The sequence below is a fragment of the Coffea arabica genome, chromosome 10e (assembly GCF_036785885.1).
Source record: "Coffea arabica cultivar ET-39 chromosome 10e, Coffea Arabica ET-39 HiFi, whole genome shotgun sequence".
NCBI lineage: Eukaryota > Viridiplantae > Streptophyta > Magnoliopsida > Gentianales > Rubiaceae > Coffea > Coffea arabica.
The window spans coordinates 8,080,652-8,106,105 of record NC_092328.1 but is presented as its reverse complement, the minus strand read 5'-3'; the positions used below and the strand labels follow the sequence as shown (position 1 = coordinate 8,106,105).

The following is a 25,454-nucleotide window of genomic DNA, read 5'->3' as shown; positions in this document are numbered from 1 at the left end:
AAGTCCTGCCACGAAAATACAATTACAAAACAAAATGAAGAAATATCCTCTTGAAATTTGCTACGAAATAGCTTCCTTCTGGAACTTGTACCTCTTCTAACTAGAGCGATACACATAGCAGGAGTCACAAAAAGCGTTACAAACGACTACAATAGTGCTCAGTGCCAAGAGCACAAAACAAATCACGGAAGGCTAAGCAAAAAGATTATGCATGAACCAACAGACACATCTCAGCCAGCCTTGTATCTACTACAACCACATTTAGGGGTAACAGAGAAGAAAATTTAAAAGCTCAGGGAGACAAAATTTGCTATACTAGTTTCGAAGTTGACTAACACTATGATGGAGCACCAAGATACGATGCAAGTCGCAGTATATCGCTGAATACTCCAGCTGCTGTCACTTCTGCTCCAGCACCTGGGCCGCGGACAATTAGTGGTTGCTTCTTATACCTTTCAGTTGTGAACGCGATGATGTTATCAGATCCTGAAAGCTGTGCAAATGGATCTTCCTTTTTGTACCTTCGCAATTCTACCGTTCCCTTTCGGTTTTCAACATCTACCACCCCAACGTAGCGTAGAACCTTCAAATATGTGAAAATCACAAGACATCCTTAACAAACGAAGCCAGATAAAGTTAACTTAAGCAATCAATTGAGCTTCCAAACTAAACTGCTGTTGCACTAAACTGCAACCAAGTTCCCCCATGACCATTTGCAGAGAGTACCGATATGCAAAATTCCCAGACAGAAATCCCTTGCATTTGGATTGAGGGATTTGACAAAGGATTTTAAAATCCTCTCAAATCCTCTAGGTTTGTTTGGATTGCTTGGGAAGTATTTGGATTTGCAATCCACCAATTATTTAAATACATTTAAATGTTAAAATAATTGGTAGAGTACGAACCCAATTACCTCCCAAGTAATCCTAACAACCTAGAGGATTTCAAATCCTTCATCAAATTCCTCGATCCTCAGCCTCCTGATTTACACAGAGAATGCATTTTAGAAAAATACTTACTTCCCCAGAGTCCTCAGCCTCCTGCCTTCGCTTTGCCAAATCTTGGTCAAATTGTGGCAGCTGCTGTAGAAACTCCTCAGGAGATGTTACAGCCTGAACATCGACATTATAAACATTTCGAAGATAAGCCAAGCTTCAAAATATTAGCAGACTAGGAATATTAAACTCTTAGAGCTGGCGGAAGATGATGAAAGCACAATTCTGACCCTCAGAGGTTCTGGCACCAGGTTCTCAATAGGAATATCTGAGAGTTCCAGCTTTAATCCGGCTTCTCTAGCAAGAATAATTACCTGTAATGTTGAAGCTACTCAGTTAGGAAATACCAACCCAAAATTGATGAAACTGTTATACGTGACTGAAAATATGGCATGCATATTTAAACAGAATAAACCAGTGTAGTAACGCACAAGCAGAGACCAAATTGAAACAAATGGGTCTTTGAATGTCAGCATAGATGACTGAAAATAACAAATGCTAAAGAAGAGTCAATGGACCGTCTTCTAACTTTGGAAGCACAGGCACATGTATGAGAACATTTATTGCACAAGGAATATGCAGCACAGCAATATCATTAAATCAAGACATACTACCTTTCTAGCCACATCGGTTCCAGAAAGATCATCTCTAGGATCCGGTTCTGTATAACCTGCCTCTTTTGCCGCCTTCACTACTTCACTGAAAGCTCGTGCTCCAGCAAAGTTGTTAAATATATAACTCAGAGTCCCACTGAAATTAGAAATTATCAAATCAATGTGATCAGATAGAAAACAATACAAATTGTCCATGCAGGTAGAAAAAAAATGTGTAAATAACTCATTTTAATGGATTGCATCTCACACTTATTCCGTAACAAATCAGATAGCCTAGTTCTCTTAAACCCAAGTTCTGTTCGCTTGTCAATGGTAAATTTGCTCAATCCTTGGTTCACATACTAAGCTGTGACTAGAAAAAGACAAAAATGTTGGCTGTCTACCTGGAAACCCATGCAGACCAAACATGCGACTTTCTCTCTTTTTCCCCAGTCAGTATACTATTCTTTAGGTTGTAGCCTACTTGATGTACAACTTGCCACTTGAAGTACACTCATCCAAGATGAGATAGATGGCTAATTTCCTTTTCTGAAATAACTCAAGAGACTGAGTTATCCTCTAAAACCTTATAATAGAAAAGTTTGCCTACTCCGATAGATGATTCCCTTATAGTGTTACTAACCTGAAAATGCCTTCAATACGCAATATTTTATCACCAGTTACATTTAGACCCTGTAAGGTGCTAATAATTGGAAGACCAGCTCCAACAGTAGCTTCATAGAAGTAATGCGTATAAGATCGACGTTGGAGAGCTCTCAACTTCAGATACTGCATTCAGTGCAAAAATATGCAGGAATCATTAAGAGATTTTTCAAGCAAGATGGACCATGCTACAATAAAAAGTGTGTATGTAATGTGTGTGTGAGGAAGAGACAGAGAGACGGATTGGAAAGAGAAAGGCAGTATGTCAAGATAGATATAATTGCAGATAATGAGGAATATTGCTGAATAAAAAAATTAGCACGCCTTCCAGATAACAATTGACATCATAGAAAGATTTAACCACAAGTTTTAGACATAATAAAGTGACGCTGCTGATAGAAACAATGGTATCTCCTGCAAATAACCACAGATCTTGCTAAAAAAAACACCTCGTGTGAGAAGCTTCATACCCTTTGTTGACCAAAGCAAATTTGTTCTAAAATATAGACTAACCTGCTCAAGTGGTCCTGAATTGGCCTTCTTGTTTGGGGTGACAACATGTATTCCCCTACGTAACCATTCATAGTAATGACTTGCAACTACAGAGTCTGCTGTACAATCCACTAAAACAGTATTCGGGATGAAATGCTTCCCGTGCACATGATGAACAAAGGTCTCAAGGTCAGCTTTTTCACCAAGCTCACTTTGAAGCTCCCTCCATCTAGACAAGTCAATGCCCCTAAGACCAGTAACAACAAATTAAGCCTTGTATTTACCACTGAAATGGTACCTATACACTAACAGAAGCAGATAACAATAGATAAAGGGCAAAAAATCCTAGCAGCCATTAAACAATTGCCCCCATCGATTTTTGACCATCAAACAATTTTTCATAAACTAGCTAATCAGCACACTAGTGACCATTTCACCGATTATTGCTCTTAATCTACAAAATAATCAATCTCTTGTTTTGACAAAAAGTACCCATGGTGGACAAATATACCCTTGTGTTTTGACACGTATTCTAATTATTTTGTAGATTAAGAGCAATAATCGACGAAATGGCCACGGGTGTGCTGGTTAGTTAGTTTAATGGCTAATTTGTGACAAAAAATTGTTTGATCGTCAAAAGTCGATGCGAGCAATAGTTTAATGACTGCTGAGGTTTTTACCCATAGATAAATACGTCATTACTAAGCTGGTCCAAATTAACATTTCAAGAGGTTTGTTGACTTACTAGTGATGCTCAACCCAACAGGTATAAACGATGGAGTACACATGAGAAGCATTAAGCTGATAATTATCATTTACAAAATTGAACACAAATTTCTAGCCTCTTAATGTTCTCAAGAAAAATCTGATAAAATCTTATCCACACCCAAATTAACATAGTAACACCAGTTTTAACACTATAACCAAGAATCATTTTCCCACAACCTATCACCATGCAGCATCTCCTTAGGTGCCAACCTATGTTAAAACACTACAAAGCCATAATAAATAGCCCACATTCTCATATTCTGCTTCTTTCACATAGACCAGGCAACCAAAAGACCACATACAGTGAAGATCAATGAAGTCCTAAAGAATTTCAACTAAAATTCATACTTGAGTATGTCAAACTTACTTATCACTTAGAAGCATTTTCCTTGATCCAGTAATTCCCATAACACGCAAATCAATGTTAAACTTTTCCTTGAGGACTGCCGCCTGCCATCAACAAATACACAAATAGCATCAGTTAACCCCCCCCCCCCGGTGGACATAAAAGTGAAACATCAGTTAAAACCAGCAAAAAAAGCAATAGACTACATGTTATCCATGAAGAAAAGGAAAAGGTAAATGCTTTAGAAATCCCTCAATGAAACTAGCAGAAGGCAGTACAAGGAGAAAGTAAATATACAAGACAAGCAGAAAGATGAATCCACTGAATTACTGCTCATTATGCTTGCATAGGATTGTGATCTATTACAACAACTGAGTTGAATTAAGTTCATTGCTGCTCTTTGTGCTGGTTATGGATTGTAATATACTATAACAACTGATGTCTTCTCTGTAAAAAGATCCTCCTTCATTAAAAAATACGTCGATACAGTGTGATAACAAATGCAATTGAAAAGTATGAGATCAATTCTTATTACAAGAAAACCAGTCTAATAACATGCAGGCATATTCATCCTTCCGTTGCAGAAACTCATGGCTAATCTTCAAAGTAATGTTAGAGAAGCATATTCATCTGAATACTGCCACATATTCACAGCAGATAGAGATCACAAAAGGTACTAAGCTATCAATACATAGGGGCAGTTAGACATGTAATACAGGATAACAAGAAAATCCAATCATTCTTCCGTACACGAGCAATGGAGTATCAGAAACATCACTACCAGTGACAAACCCAGAGGCCTATGGCACTTTTTAAACAACTGTGTGGAATGGGGAAAACCAAATCAAAGAATGAAACTAATACAGGAAAAAAGTGAAAGAAACCAAAAAAAAAAGGTGTGTTTCAAATAGCAAAAGATCACTCTTATCAACAAAGGAATTCAGAATTTTAGGAAAGTTCGAAGAAAACTATGAATACAAAACAAATCAACGGATGAAAACTGAAGCAGGAAAGAAGGGAAAAATAAACAACCAAAAAGAAAGAATCAATTGTGTTGCACTATGTTCCTAGGTCCCTGGCCAACTGTCTCAATTTAAAATGTACAAAAAACCTACAAAGAATATTCTTGGGATAACTCCACGGATTAACTTCTCTTTCATGCAGGTACACTACATGAAAATCAACACCATTGATGTAGGTACAGCAGATGGAATTATAAGCGCTGCTTGGAAAAATGAGAAACCCCTAAATGTCTCAAGTTAGGATGAAATGATTATATGGGAAATGGTAAACAACATCTACTGCACAAGTCAATAATGGATATCAGCTAGGGGCGGAAGTCACAGATGATGATACACATAGTTGAGTTAAATCTTTGAAACTTATTAGATGCACACCTTGCCTAAGTGCAAATTTCATTTTATCACTTCCTGAACTAAGTTTGACAGGGACATATGGAGATAATACAATGTCAAGTGGTTGAAAATTTTTGGTTCTAAAGTAATAGTGAAAAGCCAAACTCAGTTTAACAAGATAGACAAACACTCAGTTGATAAAATATTGGACATGAAGTGAAGAAATCCTAGATGCATGTCCTAATCATCAGACAAAATGGAAATTGAAGAAGTCCCTGGTTGTGCACTATGATATGATGACAGATCATCACCAGATGTATCAGTATAAAACAAGTGCTGGATGTTCCAGGTCATGCACCTCAACACATGCATTCAAGCTGGAGCTCGTACTACTGAATGTAAAACTGTTCATGAACAGTGTTCTACCACTAAGAGATAATAAACTCATTATAAATGGATGCCCAGTGACAACGGTAAAGCGGTTGAATAAACTCTCTCTCTCTCTCTCTCTCTCTCTCTCTCTCTCTCTCTCTCTAACACTTCTCTTTTCTTATTCCATACTTCTATCTCCTTGCAGCAAAAACTAACATAAGCATCAGAGCATACACCAGGGGACTTAGCCCCGCCTACATTCTGCAGGTCAGAACTTGTGCAAGGCAGCTCAAAAAAGCACAGGATTTACCTGGTCCCTGAGCTGGTCAAGTAATGTACCACCAATCAACCCTGGACCAATAATTCCCATAGCAATTGTGGTCTGTGACAGATAAAACCTAGAGTGCACAGCCCGTAAAGCTCTTATACAATCTTCACGCCGGACAACCACTGTAATGTTGTACTCTGAGCAACCTTGAGCTATTGCACGGACATTAATATTAGCCTGCAGAAAAATGCCATGAAGTTTAGAATATTGTTATAGCAGGAAACAATATCTTGAGCTATTGCATCTAACCCAATATTATAGCATAGAAGAATGCCATAAAGTACAGAAACATGATTACAACAGAAACAGGAAATTTTCACTGCTTACTCGGAAAAGATTAGACACCCATCTTTTTCATCTTTAAGTTACCATGACAAAAATCACAAATCAATGCAGCAGAAACATGTTAAATTCCAAAAGAAATAAGAAGAAAATGTTCTCAAATAGATGCCTTTCAAATAAATTTCAGAGGGGGCGGGGGCGTGCTATATAGTAGCAAGAAAAAAGTTCCCAACCTTTGCAAGTGCATTAAATAGAGTAGCACTAACTCCAGGGGTGCTTGCCATTTTTTGGCCAACTGCTGCCAAAATACTACAGTTTGGAATAACAGCAACCTGGAAATAACTGCATTCATTTCAGTGTGGAAATCAAGCAAATAAAAATAGTAAAACTCATCAAATAGCTATATTGCAATTATGTGCAGACATCACTGACATCAGCGAAGTCATTTCAACAAAGCCTGATAAAATCAAAACAACTATGAAAACACGGCTAACAAACCAAAACCAGCAAAGAAAAAGCATACCAAATGAAGCATTCTATTCAATCATTGTACAATTTCTTGTACTAGCATCTCTTATATGCTATAAACTTTGTCTTAAGACTTTAGATCCTAAAGTATAAGGAATTATGATCACTCGAATTGCTTTAACTAAGACACTGAAGCAGCAAATGCAAACCCCACAGTCAACGTAAGCCCTGTCATTCGCTGATAAAATAGGCATCCTGGTTAGAACAAAGCGCATGGTCCATAGTTAAGCAAAGAAGGAAAAATTCACAGGTTCGATAGGTCTGTCACTAGTAGGATAAAAAGTTTCCAAAATTAATATGCTTTTTTAGAGTAGACAGATCGCCCACCTCCGATAATTCTTGCACCAGCAAAAGTTAAAAAAAAAAATTTCTGAAATCACAAGCTTCAAAATTGCCCCTTTTTCATTTAAATTCCTCTATAATGCAGCAGCATACAACTCTCTTGTCCAAAAAAAAGTAATAATAATTCACGGGATACCTCTCTGAATCAGCACTCCACAATGCTCTTTTTTATTAATAGTAACACATACAAGACAACACAATCCTTCAAACTAGTTTGCAGCGAACTTTGTACAATCAGAGCATCATTAGCACTCAAGGGCCTGCCACTCGCACAGGTATATAGACACAGCTTAGGTAGAAAACCAAAGATCTTTAAAACAGAGAACTTGGTAGGACCCCTACCCCATTCCCTACTCCCCTAGTCCCAAAGAAGAAAGAAAATGAAAACCAAGATAAGTGCAGGAATCAGCACAGGTTAAAATAAATTGATTTTATGGTCATCATGATCATGGCTCTACAATTAGAAGGCACAACATTTCTAGTACTCAAGCTGTCAGTGCATCAATACCAGTCAGCAAGTCATTTCAGCATTTAAGAAAAATGAATAAAAAAGGTCTGTGAACACTTGGAAATATAGAAAAAACCTGAGAAAGGCGCCCGGCAGCCAAAGCTTGACGAAATCTAGCCTCCAAAGCTTCAGCAACAGCCTTAACTTCCTTCTCAGGTACAGCAAAGCATACTGAATGCTCACTGCTAGCCTGCACTTGTATTAAATGAAAACTTTAATTAACAAAAATGTGACAATGACAAATTCGGAGGATCAACAATCACAAGTTAACAAATACATAAACAAGACAAGATTAAAGATACCTGGGATATCATGATTACATTAGCTCCGACATCTTTGACAGCACCAAAAATTGCACTAGCTGTACCAGGAACACCAGCCATTCCAGTTCTGCAGAAAGCATTCGCAATTAAGACTTGATGGAGCATAGAGGTCACAATATACTTAAATATAATGATATAATATCGCACCCTTCAACATTCACAAGGGCCAAATTGTCTATTGTTGCAAATCCTTTGACTGGAGATTCCAATTTCTGACCATTTTCAGTCTCACTGACCAATGGCCTACAGATCATAGTTCCAGGAGCAGAAAGGTTGAAGATATTTCTTATGACAATTGGTATGTCATACCGCATAACTGGAATAATGGTCCGAGGATGCAAAACATTTGCTCCAAAGTATGACTGTTGACAAGTTCAAACTATGCTGTCAGAAACGCATTTAATCAGCAGACTTATAATGTATTCCAAGTACCAGACACGGTGCATTTACCATTTCCCATGCCTCTTGATAAGACAATTTCTCCAGGATAACAGCCTCACTGACTGCCGAAGATTAAAAAAAAGAAAGAGATCAGCATTTTATCATGCAGTACAAATGAAATGGTAAGCATCTTGATTTATCTACTTAAAAATGCATCCAACTACAGGCAACAGATGTAGGGAAGATTGATGTTCTGCATATCACATGGCCTCAAAGTAGAGAAAAATAGGAAGAGTACAATCTGCTTCTGTGGAGGCAATCAGCAGACAAATTCAATGAGCCAAAACAAACCTTTTCTCGGGTCTGCACTATATACGCCATCAACATCAGTCCAGATTGTTACTTGTCCTGCTCTAAACAATGCACCCATAATAGCAGCAGAGAAATCACTCCCATCTCTCTTCAAAGTTGTAGGTATATCTTGTGGGGTGCTAGCTATAAAACCAGTAGCAATGATTGTTTTGGACGGATTCTCTGAGTACCATTTTTCAAGTCTTTTCCCAGACTCTAAATAGTCAGGATCAACCTGATTTGAACCTGTAGGAGTTACAATGAGGACCTTTCTAGTGTCCATCCAATTGGCATCAACTCCATTCTACAAAAGGATAGAAAAAACCACAAAAAAGTATATGCTGAATGAACATAAAATATCATAGAAAAAGTATTTGCTGAATGAAGATAGTATAGAGAAAACCCAAACAATGCACACTATGAAAAAGAGGTAACTGAGGGATTAGCCACCTTCCTGACAACAGCCGCCAACATTTGAGCAGACCACAACTCACCATGACCCACAACAAAATCCGAAAAAGATTCTGTTGCATGACCAGCTGCAATACAGTAAGCCATTAATTTATAAGCCAAATTCCTTCAAAATGGAAAACAAGGAGTTGTTAAAAAAAACAAAAGTAACAACAACAAACACCTATCAAGTAGGACTCAAAATCTATGATATGGCTTTTCCTACGCATTATTAGCACTCTACTAATCAAGTCAATGCTCCCTCCGTCCCATAAATATTGGACTTTTTGAATGTTGTGCTTTTCGGTAAGTGACCAACAATTGAATTGTTTTGCTCTGCTTTCCATTCCTATTCCCCTCTCATAAGATCTTTTTGGCGGGGTCACATTTTTACCAAGTGTTGTTTCTAAAAGGAGTGATTGCACAGAAAGAATCCAAGTAATCCATTCCATGCACGGTTAAGCACATTTTTCTGTAGGAAACAGCACCAGAACATGAAACTTCACTGAGGGTCCATTATAGTGAGAGAAATTGTAAAGTATTATCCTGGCTGGTAAAGGAGTGGAATAGACGGGAGAATATTTGAAAACTACTAGCCACTTTAGGAATGTTACATGAGTTTTGGGACAACCCAAAAGGGAAAGTAGGACAGTACCAATGGGGTGGAGGAAGTATCAGAAATTATCACATACAATCCGAGTTCAATCAGAACATCCATTAACCTCCAGAATACTTATGAAAACCAACTTAACGACCAAGTCTGCTTGTGAGTTTGTACAAATTAATCTCTCTCAACCACTTGTACTTTTGTCTGTTCTGTATTACTCACACACCGTAGAAAGGTGCACTCCCAAATTTTTAATATCAAATTTGATAAAATAAACAACAAAAAACAAAAGAAGAAGAGTAAGATAACAAAGAAAGGTACCAATATGTATTGCACGAAGCATAGCTTTGAGGTTGTTGACGTCGTCATGCAAGCTAGACAAGAAACCAGCAAGATCATCCCCTTCGAGCAGATCAAGAGCTGTTAACTTGTGCTTTTCTAAAACAGCATCAAGTGCAGTTATGTAAGAATCATCACGCGACTGCGCTTTGTTAATAAGGTCATACATCATGTCAGTAACCTTTGACATAGCAGAGACAACGACCAACTTTCTTTCAGATTCATCCTTAACTATTATCTCTGCCACATTTTTTATTCTATCCGAACTTCCCACACAAGTACCACCAAATTTATGTATGGACCAAGTATCACCCTTCGGAAGCTGAGCTTGTTCTACAGCTTCATCCAGCAAAACATCAGCTGAAACAATAACCCAAAGAAAAGTAAATAACTTATTCAGTAACTCCAAAAATTTATGATTAACATTCTCCATAATTTTTTTATACACCTGCGCTTGCTACTGAAACCAATATGTTGGATGTAGACGAATCCCTTCTTCCACATCTCAAATTGAAGTCTGAGCTGAAACAAGAGAAAAACATATACTAATATTTTCAGTTGTTGACTTCAGTATCGTGAAACCAATTACCGTAGCAATGAATTTTCGCTCTCCCTCTCTTCATTTTAAGATGAAGTTGAGGCAGAACTATTCTTTTTTGTATCAAATTAAAGACTTTTTGGTTTTTCTCCCCCACTCTCAATCTATAGACTTCTTGTGATACTTTATTCTGCATAATTATTAAAGTAACAACTAAATTTAGTCCTTGGGTCCTCATTTGCAAAAAGTTTAATCAAATAGCTTATGGACAATGAAAAAGTCGGACAGCAAATTAACATAAAATGCAAAACATTGGCATCCCCAGATTAACGAAACAGAAGAAACTCTAAGCACAATGAAGGGAAAGATAAATACCTAAAGAAAGCGTTAGGATGTTGGCGAAGAAGGGGAGAACAAGGATAGATCTTGGGCAGTAGTGAAGAATTCTTGCTCCTATAGTTGTTATTAGCACGGCTCCTCATCAGTGTTGTGGTCCTGTTAGTACCACAATTGCTACTATTCCCATTTACGCCTCCGCCGACGAAGAATAATGAAGACGTGATATTATGGAAGTAAGATGGCTGGGAAATCGGAAAAGACAACGCCATTGCCGCCGCTGCCAAGAAGGAGAACTAACAGCCGTCAGCCGCAGGGGGTCGGTTGCAGTGGGAAGTGGCAGATAGTCGGCTACTCAAGTAATTGGCGGCTGCAGGGAAATAGTAGAACTAGTTTTATTATAGTAGTGCTTATGAGTTATGATTAATCAATTGGCTGGACTGCCTGATTTATATTGCATCTTTTAAAGGTGTTAGTTTCATCCTTAAAAAAGAAAAAGAGTTGAATTTAAATCAGGAATGTGTCTAAAGCTATGCACTTATAATGGCATAATTAAACCAAATTTCCTACTATTTCTAAATTAACATTAATTCTAGTCAAATTTTAGTAGTTTATTTGATTAAGATTTAAAGAAATTACTTGATAGTTTCTTGTTTTAGTAGTTTCCCAATTATACAAGTCTTATATGCTACAGGTAATTTAGTATTGTATTCAATTGAAAAAGGTGAGGAAATCTTGTCGAGAGTCGTGATTATTATAAGGACAATCTTGTTTTGATATAATATCACTCTCAATATAAGAGTCAGATATACTTCTAGTTTTTTCGTTCCTTCTCTCACCCATTTTTATGTGTCAAATATGCTTTCGTTGTACGATTTTTAGGTGCTACAATTTAGATTGAGGGATTTTGATGAAATATTGGAAATTCTCTCAAATCTTTAAATTGTGTGAATGAGTTGGATGGTATTTCAATTTGTAATCTTACAATTATTTGAGTAATTAAATAGATTTAATAATTTGTGAATTACAAAGGGATTTGAGAGCATAATAAAGGAGCAATGCTTTTTATATCTATGTGTATTTAAATGATAAATTAAGTAAAACTTGGATGCATTTAGAAACTTTAAAATAGTAATGCTATAACGCTTTTGTAAAAAGTTTATCGGATGAATGTGGAGTCCAAATCGCATTTCTTAAAATAAATATTATGTGTCAATCTTTTAGAATAGTAAAGTTAAATTAAGAAAATGTTTCAAGGTGAATTTAAGTAATAAATTATGTGTGAATTACTTGAACAAACCAATCATGATTAGAAAGTTATGAGACAAATACTAATGTGATTATAGAATATGAGGGGAAAAAGTTAGGCGACGTAATTAGAGAATATGGTCAAAATATGTTTTCAAGATGTTTCACGTGAAACATACCCAATAATACCCTTTGATAGTCATACTTGTTAAATTATAACAATCTTGTATGGAGATAAAAGGTTGGAAATAAAGACAAGATCTAAATAATATTCTTTCGAAAATATTAGTGCCAAAATAATAAATTTTGGTTTTCGTCTTTTGTTTTTGGTTTTTTTTTTTTAGGATAATTTCAGAAACCTCTTCTAACGTTTCTAACGATAATATCATTAGCGTCCCCTGAATTTTTGAAAATATCATCATCTACCATCCAAAATTCTGACTTTTGTGTAACATTTCAACCCATGTCATAATATGTAAGATTAAAAAGGTCGTTTCAAGAGAGAAAAATATTTTCATGCCACAAATGCCCTTTGATAGTCGTACTTGTTAAATTATAACAATCTTGTATGGAGATAAAAGGTTGGAAATAAAGACAAGATCTAAATAATATTCTTTCGAAAATATTAGTGCCAAAGTATTAACTATGCAATAAGAATATTTGTTTCTTGCTGCAAAAGTATTTTATTTCAAGGTTTATATTATAAGCACATATTTACTGCTAAAGGAAAAGAGAAATCAAAACTTACAATTTTTACCTCTAATATCATGTACAAAATCACTGATTTAAAGAGAAAGAATAGTTTTAAAACTTTTTCACTTTTGTATTTGTTACTGCATCTTCTTCTTTTTTTTTTTTTTGGCATAGAAAAGAAAACTTTCAAAAACTCTAAATGAAAGCTTAGAACACCATAAGGAGATATATAAAGTTCATACTTGTTTTACATAAATTAGAAAATCATGCCTTTAAGCGCCTAACATTGGTGCCAAATTTTATTAAGGTAATTTTACTTTCTTTTCTGTTTTTAGACTTTAAAGACAAGGATCAATTTAATTTTTTTCGAAGTATATTTTGCTTATAATCCGTACCTAAATTGAAGCTAAATGTTGATGACCCATGTTTTGTTAATAAGGATATCTATTTTTTTATTTTTAGATTGTAAAAATAGGATAGGGGTAATAAAAAAAGAACCCAATGAAATTAACAACAATGGTAATTTACGTACATATGATATGGATGAGAGTCTCCTACCATTTGTTGTGAACTTTATTGGGTTTTTTTTTCACTTGTTTTTTCTGGTCTCTAATTACACCTCGGGAACTTTTGGCACCTTCTAAGTGCAATTTAATTAAATAATTAAGTACCCTATCATACTAACACAAATGGAAAGTATATAATTAACACGACATAAAATGCAATCAAGAATTTACTACTAAGATTACTAGTACACAACGTACATACATATATGAAAACAATTACTTGAATCTGTTTGTCAAATGGTATATTAAAAGAACTTGACGGCATACTTTTTGATGTGCTTAAAGATGGCAAAGTTATTTAAAAAAAACCCTTCGCATTGTTCTTTCACCAGGTATGAACAGATTGATTTATAAATTTTCTAGGTCTTAGATTTTTTTTTCTTTCTTTTCCTTTGCTTCAATTGATGATAAGGTTTTTTTTTTTTTGGGTCTAACGGGAGCACTTGTTAAAATAGATTTCAGTTGTCATATTTTTGGAAATATAAGATTACTTAGAGAAAATAAATAAATACAAGTGAGAATAGGTAAGATTAAATAGGGAAAGTATATAAATGCAATGGAGGGTAATAATTGTTAGTATGTGTATATATATAGTAGATTAGGTGAATGTTAGGTGTGTTAATGAATGCCCTATGGCAACCGTTAGAAAAACTCCTTTTTTTTTGTATTCATTAATACACTTAAACAACTCACAATCCACCATATGAATACACATATTAGTAAGTACCAACTATCACCCTACCTACATATAAATACTTTCTTTTATTAATTATATTTTTCCAAAATATGAACACCTGAACTATATTTTTCAACAAGTGTTAGTGTCAGTTAAGGATGGCAACGGGGTAGGGTTGGGGCGGGAGAGCCTGCCCCCTACGGAGCTAATAAAAATTTATTATATAATTCTATTATAGTTAAATTTTAGCAAATAATCAAGTACTAAAATATCAACACATCACCAAGTTATTATTTATTGTAATTTCACAATTGAAACTCATAAAAAAAATCAAACAAAAGTTATTTGAATACAATCCAACATGATGAAATAAATACAACTAAAATAGTCAAGTTTTCACTTTTGGTACAAATATAATCACTAATTCATTATTATGTTTGTGCTTTTTTTTTGAGAAAAAAGTGTTATTGTATTAAGTATAATTATGGATTTAGTATTAATGTATTAGTAAATTTAGTATAACTAATTAATAATTTCTATTAGTAGACATATATAATTATTAGTATAATTGATAATATCAATTATATTACATATACTAATATACATTATATAATACATATAACTAATAATATCATTATTATAAGTTTGTAAGTAATTAAATTAAATATTATATATAATTATATACATATTTATTTATTTTTTTTTAAATGGGTGGCGGGGTGGGGGATGAGGCGCGGGTATACTCCCCCGCACCCCGCCCCATTTCTAAACCGGAGGGGAGGAATTCCCCTCTGCCCCATTAGCCCCTCGTCCTCATTGCCATCCCTAGTGTTAGTGGGCAGTCGTTGGATAGAATCTTAATTATATCGAAAATCAATCGCGACCTCGAGTTCGAGCTTGAGTTGCTCGTTTTATAAAATGAATTGAGCTTGAGATGATTTTAAACTTAGGCTATTGTAAAACTCATAGTTCTAAAACTTGGCCCGGACCACTGCCAGGAGAGGTGACTGATTCAACCACTGGTGCCCGGTTATAATATAATAATATATTTTAAATTACAAAAATAATAAAATCACCGGTTGAACTACCAGATCATTGATTGGTCAACTGATTTATTACTTGTCCGATCTAATTAGTGACCCAGTCCAGTCCTATAGTTGATTCACTAATTTGAATGATTTAACGTTGGGCCAAGTTGGGTTTTATAACTATGGTTAAACTAGCCGAATTCAAATAGCCATTTTATCTCATATTTTTTTTACGTGTAAGTAGAAGGATTCAAATTCAAAACCTTTCACTTCCACTCTCACTCCCTAAACCATCCCACCTATCCCTCCCTATTTGAATGAACCGGAAACAATAAATGAGCACCCATTGGATTTGGCTCAGTGGTTAGGGGTGAACTCTTAAGGTTCTCCTGGTTGTCAAGTTCTCCATGTTTACAAGTTCAGGGTTCGAATTCTAAACTTGGTGGTTGGTCTTGGAAAGGATGTAGGGAGGGGGTGGGAGGTTATTTGAAAAAAAAAAAAAATAGTTCAAAGTGGGATCCTCTAGGAGACAATAAATGTAGCATTAATGGTTAAGATTCAATTTCTATACTCAACTAAAAAACCAAAATCAACATTAACATAAATCAGAAAACAACAAAAGATTCTAATAACACCCTCCTTGGATATTTTTATACTTCTTGTCCACTTGTTGACCTTCACATATGAATTATACGAAGGATAAACTCTAAAAGATTAGTTGTAACTAATATTTAATTTCATTAAATATGGAAAACAATAACACCCCCTACATCTATATCTATGTATGTGTTGTGCGGTATTTTAGCAAAATTGATTTATATCCAATTCTTAGATTATTTGTATTAATGGATTATCTGTTAATCATTTTCCCCATTGTTTTTGTTGCTGCGATTAACTGTGCCCAAGGCAATGGTGATGATCCATTTTATAGAAGCTACTATCAAACATGGGGAGGTAGCCATCTCACAGTTTACAATCAAGGACATGAAGTTCAACTTCTAATGGACTCTTCTTCAGGTTAACAGTAAAAGGAATTTGTCTTCTGCTTTTTTTTTTTTTAAAAAAAAAACCTATTGTGTTTGGCTACTGGATATCAAGCTGAAGATACTCTATTCGACAAAATCAATCTAAAATGTTTTTAATCAAATGCAAGATAGTATAAATCAGTATCTGTAAATTACACAAAAATAAAGATCTGTATTGGAAAAAGTAAAAGATAACATTAGACCAACTTTCCCATGCAAAAAACAGGTTCTGGTGTCTCTAATATTTGGTTTCTTGGGTGGTGTAGGAGCTGGATTCAGTTCGAAAAGAGACTTTGGATCAGGCTATTTTAGCATGAAGATCAAGATACCAGAGAAAAACAGTAAAGGGCTTATCACATCATTTTATGTAAATGACCTAAACAAAACAATCATTAATTTGCCTAAGTATCATTTCAGCATTTGTTCTCTTTCTCACGTTTTTGTTCCCCTCGTCAATTTGTTGTTGCAGTTAATTTCAGTTCCAGTAGGACAACCAGTAGAAGGTGTGAAGCATTATGAGTTTGACATTGAGTTTTATGGAACTGATGGTAATCCTCATATCATAAGTACCAATGCCTTTGCAAATGATCTGGGAAACAGGGAGCAACAATTTCATCTTTGGTTTGATCCTACCAAGGGTTTTCACACTTATGAGATCCTTTGGAACCAACACCAAATTGTGTAAGAATTTCTTTACTTGAGACTCTTGGCATGTTTCAAGGCATCTGAATCCATTAACCCCAAAAGAAATTAATAAACTTTGAGTTATTTATCCTTGAAATTAAGTAGCTTCAAAAAATTTAACAAGTTTGCATCTGCCCTTGTCCATTATAGGTTACCAATATGTAATCTAGAAAGCTAATTTTACCACATATTTCATACTAAAATAAAAGGGATTATTCTAACTTTCTTTTAAAATTATTTTATTTTGTATTTTTGTGCAATTGCAGGTGGTTTGTGGATGACACTCCAATTAGGGTGTGGAAGAACAATACACAACTAGGAGTAGGATTCCCAACAGGACCATTGCATGTGGAGGCAAGCATTTGGAATCCAAGCTATCTTGGGACGCCAGATTGGTCTCAAGGGCCATTCAAGGCTCACTATAGAGAATTTGGCATTGATGGATGCAATTACCAAAGTTCCAAGCAGGACCTGTGTTCCTCTCAATCTTATTATTGGAATCAAAACAAGTATTGGCAACTAGACCCTAAGCAACAAGGCAAACTACAAAATGCAAGAAAAAATTATATGTATAAAGATTATTGCAAGGAGGACTCAAACAGGCATGGCCCAGAATGCCAAGTTAATCAATAGAAAATAAAGTTCCATTTTTGCTCCTTCCTTGTCATATTAGTAATCAAATGCTCATGAATGATACATAGATGGTTCTTGAATAAGATACATGGACAATACCTTTCTGTTTAGACCTCGGTTTGATGGGGCCATATCTAGTTTTCTTTTTTTCAAAAATTAAAAAAATTTCTCTACCCCAAAAATACGATGTCCATTCTCCAATTTACAAATGTGAAGAAACTATACAATGTTTCCGTATAATTAGTTAAGGGAAAATCGCCAATTTAGTCCCTAAACTTTATTTTTCTGTCGATTTAGTCCCTATACATTATTTATAGCCGATTTAATCCCTAAACTTATATTTCAGTTCCAATCAAGGAGTTTTGCGGCGGCGCCACCACATAATTTCCGTCAGTTTCCCAATCGAGCAACAAGAAGGGGTATTTTAGGAACTTCCATTCTAAAGCCTTAACCAAAATTAAAAAAAGGTGCAATCTTGCCGTTTCTCATAACTCAAGATTCAATTCTTGACTTCACTTGGATGTTGTGAATTGGAGTTTCGAATCTAGTCAGCTCAATTCAATCCAATTGAGTTTCCATCAGATTCTGAATTGAGCTCAAACCAAATTCAATTGAGTTCTCAAAATCCAATGAGTCTGAATTTGGTCCTTGCTTTTCAAATGCGGCATAATCTCCCGAAAGAATTGGCGATGGAAATTATGCCGCAGAACCAAATGCAAATCTCCCGAAAGACCCAAAACCCAATTCAATGGAGAAATACCCACCCAAAATCCAAATCTCCTGCAAAACCCAATGCGCCGGAATTATGCGGTGGATTTTCAAAGCAAGGACCAATGCAGCAGAACCAAATGCAAAACCCTCAAGCCGATGATGGCCTCAGCTCATCCTTTGGAGTCACCTCTCATCCTCGTGAGGAGTCCATCGCCGCCGCCAATCCTTCCTTCACCGACGGAGTTGCCACCCGGGACATCCACATAGACCCCTTGACTTCTCTCGCCCTTTGAATCTTTCTTCCTGACTCCTACCATGATTCCGCTTTCATGTCCCAATCCATCAAATCAAGGGCTAAGGATATTCAACCATTCGATTATTTTGATCCCAAGTCCGATCCAAACCAACTTCTTCTCCGGCGGAACAGCTATGGCTCTGCCAATGGAGTCACTACCACGACGCCGACCGTGACCATCCGGAATCAGAATCATTGGAGAAATAGCTATGGTTGTAGTAGTGACGATGTCAATTTGAAATTGGATAGTGGGGGTTTACAGAGGATATAATCCTAGAAACAAATTGTCGAAAATTGCCCGTCATGGGGGTTTACTGAAGCAATTTCACGGTGGAGTGGGAGCAATGCTTTAGTGGCGAATGATTTGTTTTGCAGGCGGATTGCTTCAGTGGAGATTGCACCTTTTTTTAATTGGGTAAACAACAAAAAAGCCCCCTGTGGTTAAGCAATCATACATAAAAGCCCCCTGTGATTTCATATCATACCAGTCGATACCCCGTGGTTTGAATTAACCTGAAAAGTGGACGGAAATCGGCAAAACAGACGGAGCTGAGTGAATAGACGAAAATACCCTTTTGAAGAACGCAGCTTGCATGTAAATTTTTTTTTTTTTTAAGTAATTTGTTAAATAGCCTGCCTGAAACCCGCTTGCGGGTTTCCCCCTTATGTAAAATGACTAAAAGCTGCGTTTCTGTTCTATTTATATCAAACACATACTCTCAAACCCTCACCTGAAGGGTGAGGATGAGAGGGGAGGTTTGCTGGGCATCCTAGGGCCCTCCGATGGGCATGTGCAACTCAACGCAGCTTGCATGTAAAAAAAATTTTTTTTTTTTAAGTAATTTGTTAAATAGCCTGAAACCCGCTTGCGGGTTTCCCTCTTTTTTTTTTTTATAAAATAAATTCTATGCTAAAATGACTTAAAACAAAAATAAAAGACTAAAAGTAAATAAAAACTAGCATGAAAAATAAAAATAACAGTAAATAAAAATACACTAAAAATTTGGTGTCTACAGTAGTTACTGAATAATCTGGAAACAGATTGAATGAAGACTCAGAAGAAACGGAAGCTGGTCTCTTATTATTAAAGAGTGAAGGCTAAAATAGGCATATCAGGTGAAAGTTTGTGGTGGAAATCTGTTTTTCGCATATGCACGCGCCTTTGCAGTTCGTTTAAGACACACGCCGAATATTTGACGATTTCCGTCCACTTTTCAGGTTAATTCAAACCACGGGGTATCGACTGGTATGATATGAAACCACAAGGGGTTTTTATGTATGATTGCCTAACCACAGGGGGCTTTTTTGTTGTTTACCCTTTTTAATTTTGTAGGCGGAATGCTTCAGTGGAGTTTGCACCTTTTTTTAATTTTGGTTAAGGCTTTAGAATAGAAGTTCCTAAAATACCCCTTCTTGTTGCTTGATTGGGAAACTGATGGAAATTATACGGTGGCGCCGCCGCGAAACTCCTTGATTGGAACCGAAATACAAGTTTAGGGATTAAATTGGCTATAAATAATGTATAGGGACTAAATCGACAGAAAAATAAAGTTTAGGGACTAAATTGGCGATTTTCCCATTAGTTAATCACAAATCAATTTCATCTATTTTTTCAATTTAAGAAAGGAAAAATCACCAATTTAGTCCCTAAACATTTTCACTAACGCCAATTTGATCCCTAAAAATTTTTAACTATGAAATTAGTCCTCAAAGTAAAATACATACGCCAATTTAAGACCTCCGTCGCAGCGCCGCTCCAAACTTGTCTCTTATTGAAGTAGACGACAGTCCATTCAGGGGCATTTTGGGCACTTCATGCCAAGACGATTTTAATGCTTGGATACAAAATTGATTTACGTCCAACACTGCCCGAAATTAGGAAAACTTCGTGCGAGAGTGTGTGTGAAACCGATTTAGGGCATTTTGCTGCCGACTGAAATATGCATCAGTGCAACTGAATCTGATGATGGAAAGCGACTTCGACAAAGGGAAAACGGTAAAGACGGAACAATTGGGACCACCTAAGAGTGCTGGAGCTAAATCCCCCGAAATGGTAGCGGGAAAGTCTGGTAAGTCGAAACTTATTGTGAATCTATTGTGATGAATATGGGATTGATGTCTGGGGTCAGGAATGTGGATTGATATTGCTTTTTTTATTTTTTTTTTAACTCGTGTGGTCCCTTTGTTGACAAAACTGCATTACATTGTTGCTTTCATGGTACTTTTCTTTAGCTCATGTGGTCCCTTTGTTAGCTCAGGTGGTACTTTTCTTTACTGCGGCAGTTCACACTTTGTTGGAATGTTGCTTTTTTTTTAGTTTTCTTTAGCTTATGTGGTCTCTTTGTTGGCAAAAATACATTATTTTGTTGCTTCTACGGTACTGGAAGTAGGGACAGAATAAAGGTTGAGCACGTGAAAAATAATTAATAAATTTTTTTTTGTCTTTATGTGAAAAAAAAAAAGAAACAGGACACAGATTGGATTATTTTACGCTGAAAATATTTCATGGTGGGGTATATTTTGGACCACCAGAAGAAAAGTATGTCGGGGGCAGTGTGGAATCTTTTGAGGGTGTTCTTACAAATGGATTGAGTTTGAAAAGTCTCTCTGCATTCTATATTTTGCTTAGATATGAAGGTAATGTAAAAATGTATTATAGAGTAGTTGGCAGAGAGAACGAATTTAAACTTTGCAAAATAGATAGTGAAGATGATGTTGCAGATATGGCTGCCATAGGGAGCCAAATTGGTGATGTTGAACTATATTTGGTACAAGAATTTCATATTAGGTTGTTGGAGAGTAAATTAGACAGGTATAATGTTGGTGCGGCTGAGTCTAGTGTGTCAAAAGAGAATTGTTGTTATGTTGACATAACCTTCGATGACTGCACTACCTTTGAAGATATTACAGTGCTAGTTGAAGTTATTGAGGAAGAAGGTGACTCTATTGTTGATGATGATGAAGAATTAGAGTCTACTGATGCTGAAAGTTTTCATGATAGTGATTATGACTTTAGCAAAGATGAAGATGATGTGATTTTCCAGAAAGTTGTTGCTAGTACTGAAAAAGAGGTAAAAACTAATTTGAAAATAGGAGAAACATTTGCTGGTGGAGAGACTCAAGGTAGTAAAAATAATGCCACAAAACCAAGAGTTGATGCATTAGGAAAAACAGCAGCATGCAAACAAGAAAGTAACAAAAATGGGGCTGATCAGAAAAGAGGAGAAACACTTGCTGATGGAGAGACAAATGGTAGTCAAAATAATGCCACAAAACCAACTGTTGATGCACTAGGAAAAACAACAGCATGCAAACCAGAAAGTTATAAAAAAGGGGCTTCTAAGGATGACTGGAATCTATATGGTGGAGATCCCATTGTAGTGTTTGAAGAATCAACCACAATGAACACTGAGGATCTAAATAGCTGCTGTGAATCCTCGGATGAGGACAGTTTAAGAATGAGGAAGCCAAGATATATCAGGTTTAGACCTGAAATTGACATGGCAGAACCAAAATTCTATGTTGGGTTGTTATTCGATGATAAACAAATCTTCAAGAGGGCAGTTGATTACTATGGTGTGAAATGGGAAAAAAATTTTCAATGGAAAAAGAATGATAATAGAAGAATGAGGGCTAATTGCAAGGCTGCAAATTACAGCTGGTTCATTTATGCTTCTAAAGAGGCTAATAGTGATGCATTTGTCATACGAACCATGGGACCATCTTGTCATTGTGGTAGGACATTTTATCACAAACGGGCCAATTCTGGTTTCTTAAGTAGACATTACATGGAATTCCTTAGGCTGAATAAGAAGGTGACAGTTGCACAATTCATGAAAAAAGTTCACCTTGAACTTAATGTCAACATCACTAAGCACCAGGCAAGCAAGACTTTCATGAATGCCAAGTCATTGATTCATGGTAGTTACAAAAATCAATACAGAAAGCTGTGGGACTATTGTGATGAACTGCTTACGTGTAATCCTGGGACAACAGTGCATATGGAGACCATACTTGACGAAAGCAGTGGTAAGGAGAGATTTTTAAGATTGTATATATGCTTTGAAGCATTGAAAAGAGGGTTCAAACCTGGTTGTAGATGTGTGATTGGGGTGGATGGTTGTCACCTGAGGAGTCCACACCCCGGAATGTTGTTAACAGCAGTCGGTATTGATGCAAATGACTGCATTTACCCTGTTGCTTATGCCGTGGTAGAGGTCGAAAATAAAAATTCTTGAAAGTGGTTCATAGAATTCTTGAAGTATGATTTGGCAATTTCTGAACAAAAGAGCTGGACTATCATCAGTGATAGGCAAAAGGTAATATTGTCCTGCTTATGCTTGCTGGATTTTTTTTTTGTGCCAATGAATCGTCTTTTGCTTATTGGTCTACACTTGCAGGGTTTAGGATCTGCTATTGAAGAAGTGGTTCCAGGAGTAGAGCATAGACATTGTGTACGGCACCTACACAACAACATGAAGAAGTTGCACCCTGGATAGTCCATTAACAATAGATTTTGGATGTGTGCACGATCATCCTATATGAGGAGATTTGAATCTGAAATGGAAATTTTAAGAGAGTATGATGGCAATGCTCACAGGTGGCTGCTAGACAATACTAATCCAAAACACTGGTCAAGATCACACTTTAGAGAAGCAGCAAAGTGTGATATTCTATTGAATAACTTATGTGAGAGTTTCAACTCAGTCATCCTAGAGGCCAGAGAAAAACCAATTCTTGGTATGCTTGAGAATATTAGAGTTTATCTCATGGAGAGATTAAGGACAAAAAAAGAATGGATGAAGAAACGGACTGATGACATTTGCCCAAAAATTCAGAACAAGTTGGAAAAGACAAAAACTGAGTGTGCTGCCAATATTGCTCGACAGTCAGATGACAAAAGATTTGAAATCCAACACATCTATGGGGAAACCTATGTGGTAGACCTAGACAAGTGTACGTGTACTTGTAGAAAATGGGAGCTCACAGGTTTGCCTTGTTGCCATGCCATTGCATGCATTTCACTTGCCGGTGGCAAACCAGAGGACTATGTGCACAAGTGTTATTCAAGGGAGGCGTATTTGGCTGCATATGAACCTGCTATTGCTCCAATAAGTAGTCCAAATGTGTGGAAATGCTCGACCAAGGAACCTGTACTGCCACCTAACAAAGTGAGACTTCCTGGAAGACCTAAGAAAGCAAGGTGAAGGGAATCGGATGAACCTCGAAAATGCAGTAATGGAGTTACAAAGCTGTCAAAAGCAGGAGTATGTCCACTGAGTTGCTCAAACTGCCATGAAAAAGGACACACTAAAAGAAAATGCCCCCGACTTATACCAACGGAGCAGCTAACTACACATGGTAGCAGTAGGGGGCCATCTGTCAACAGGAATAGGTGCAGAAATTGTCAAGAGTTGGGTCACAATAGAAGAACGTGCCAAAAAATCCACAACAGCGAACAAAGATGTGCAAATGAGATAAATACTTCAACAGCTGGTTTGTTATTCCTACCAAATACCTACACTATTTTGAGTAATACTCTAAACAGAGGGGTTACGTCCTACTGTGGCTAATCAACATCATGCTTGGCAAGGCTTTCCCGCTGGAGAACAAGCTACTGGAGGTGCAGGACATAGTTACTCCATAATCAAATTACAACTCGCATGTTAATTGTATCTATATAGCCACCGATGATTATTATTTTCCCTTGTAGCTCCCTATGCACGAACTGAAGTTCAAGAACCAGCTGAAACAATAGAGTTGACATCTTCAACTCCTAGTGAAGTTCCTGAACAAAAGACAAAGACTGTAAAATGCAGAATTTGTCGAGCTCCAGGACATAACAGGAAAACATGTCCTACATATCAAGCACAATCTTGGAGAATACGGAAGGCATCTATGGATGCTTATGGCCCATATGTTGAGTCAGTTGGGAAAAAACGCAGAGTAAAACAGAGGGTTAGTTTATGAGATTGTTAATTGTTTCTACTTTGCATATTTTCTTTATAACAGCACACTTATACTTGCATGTTTATGCAGGCACACAAGCTCATAGATGATCCAGTCGAGGAGAATGAACCCAGAACTGAAGACCATCTAGCTGGTTATGATGAAGGCCAAGTATCTGCAGTAGCTCACATCCAAAGTTGATCAATATATTAATTGAAGAATATAGGGCCTGAAGGCAGTTTTTTGAGCCTACTTATGTATTTTGGCTAACAATATTTGGCTAAACCTTGTTTGTGAGCCTACTTATGGAACATGTATCCTAGTTCCCTAGTTAAATCATATTAGTTGGAACATTTAGTTTGCTGGAATTGTGCTATTATTTTGGTACCTAACGATCATGTCCAACTGATATGAACATGTCCCTTTTTTGTTAATGGTTGGAATGATACTCATTGGCAGGTTCTGAAATTTTTTATTGCTCAGGTTGTTATCTAAAAAAACCTTAACGTACTATGTATTTGGTTGCTAGTTAGGATTCTTAAAAATGAAAGCAAAACTCTGCAGAATTTTTTTTTTTTGGTGAGTATGACATAATTGATATCTAGTTGCGGTCATAGCTGGTTATGTTGCTGTTGTTTGGTTTCAAGGTTGGGAATTTTCAAATTCAAAGTAAAACTCTATTGAAATTAAACATGAGAAATAAGTACCTAACCATGTTCAATAGTCATACATAGTTATCACTCAACATCCAGCACTATCTTAGCTACTAGTTGCCGCTATCCAGCACTATTACTCATACATGGTTGCCGCTTTCTAAACTAGGTTCAACATCCAGCACTATCTCAGCTACTGCAACATTTTGAGTCCTTGCTCTACATGCCTCTTTTTGGCATTATCACTCAACATTATCACTAATAAAATGCAGCAGCTAAACACAACCAACAGTAATAGCACGATCCTTTTTTTCAAATTTTTTATTTCTTTCTTCATTTCCATGTTCTCCTCCTCTGCTTTTCTTAGCTCTCGTAGCAATTTCACCATCACGTTCT

The 25,454-nt window shown here is 36.3% G+C and overlaps 3 protein-coding genes across 3 annotated transcripts; 2 read left to right on the top strand and 1 right to left on the bottom strand.

The window, feature by feature from the left end:
* Positions 1 to 35: 35 nt before the first annotated feature.
* Positions 36 to 11,316, bottom strand: LOC113712382 (bifunctional aspartokinase/homoserine dehydrogenase 1, chloroplastic). Its single transcript, XM_027235780.2, has 18 exons — positions 10,937 to 11,316; positions 10,472 to 10,545; positions 10,006 to 10,383; positions 9,078 to 9,166; positions 8,628 to 8,931; positions 8,346 to 8,398; positions 8,043 to 8,257; positions 7,875 to 7,962; positions 7,649 to 7,762; positions 6,428 to 6,526; positions 5,895 to 6,089; positions 3,879 to 3,961; positions 2,765 to 2,990; positions 2,232 to 2,377; positions 1,610 to 1,745; positions 1,226 to 1,309; positions 1,020 to 1,112; positions 36 to 583 (listed from the first exon to the last, which is right to left on the bottom strand). Exons 1-18 carry the CDS (start codon positions 11,167 to 11,169, stop codon positions 338 to 340), a joined length of 2,856 nt encoding a protein of 951 aa, XP_027091581.1. The 5' UTR covers positions 11,170 to 11,316; the 3' UTR covers positions 36 to 337.
* A 4,633-nt stretch (positions 11,317 to 15,949) lies between these two features.
* On the top strand, positions 15,950 to 17,473 carry LOC113711735 (xyloglucan endotransglucosylase/hydrolase protein 2-like). The gene is made up of 4 exons (XM_027234921.1): positions 15,950 to 16,125; positions 16,400 to 16,500; positions 16,603 to 16,814; positions 17,084 to 17,473. The coding sequence occupies exons 1-4, from the start codon at positions 15,954 to 15,956 to the stop codon at positions 17,448 to 17,450; spliced, it is 852 nt and encodes a 283-aa protein (XP_027090722.1). The 5' UTR covers positions 15,950 to 15,953; the 3' UTR covers positions 17,451 to 17,473.
* Positions 17,474 to 23,018: 5,545 nt separating this feature from the next.
* LOC113711193 (uncharacterized) lies at positions 23,019 to 23,663 on the top strand. The gene has a single exon (XM_027234373.2). It carries the CDS (start codon positions 23,019 to 23,021, stop codon positions 23,661 to 23,663), a length of 645 nt encoding a protein of 214 aa, XP_027090174.2.
* The last annotated feature ends 1,791 nt before the right edge of the window (positions 23,664 to 25,454 follow it).

Coding starts and splice junctions, on each gene's coding strand:
- LOC113712382 (XM_027235780.2), bottom strand. CDS start 11,169: ATGGCGTTGTCTTTTCCGATTTCCCAGCCATCTTACTTCCATAATATC. Junction 8,932..9,077: donor TGGCGGCTGTTGTCAGGAAG/GTGGCTAATCCC, acceptor ATCCTTTTGTAG/AATGGAGTTGATGCCAATTG. Junction 1,310..1,609: donor GAACCGATGTGGCTAGAAAG/GTAGTATGTCTT, acceptor TCAACATTACAG/GTAATTATTCTTGCTAGAGA.
- LOC113711735 (XM_027234921.1), top strand. CDS start 15,954: ATGGATTATCTGTTAATCATTTTCCCCATTGTTTTTGTTGCTGCGATT. Junction 16,126..16,399: donor TCTAATGGACTCTTCTTCAG/GTTAACAGTAAA, acceptor TGGGTGGTGTAG/GAGCTGGATTCAGTTCGAAA. Junction 16,501..16,602: donor GGCTTATCACATCATTTTAT/GTAAATGACCTA, acceptor TTGTTGTTGCAG/TTAATTTCAGTTCCAGTAGG.
- LOC113711193 (XM_027234373.2), top strand. CDS start 23,019: ATGGAAATTTTAAGAGAGTATGATGGCAATGCTCACAGGTGGCTGCTA.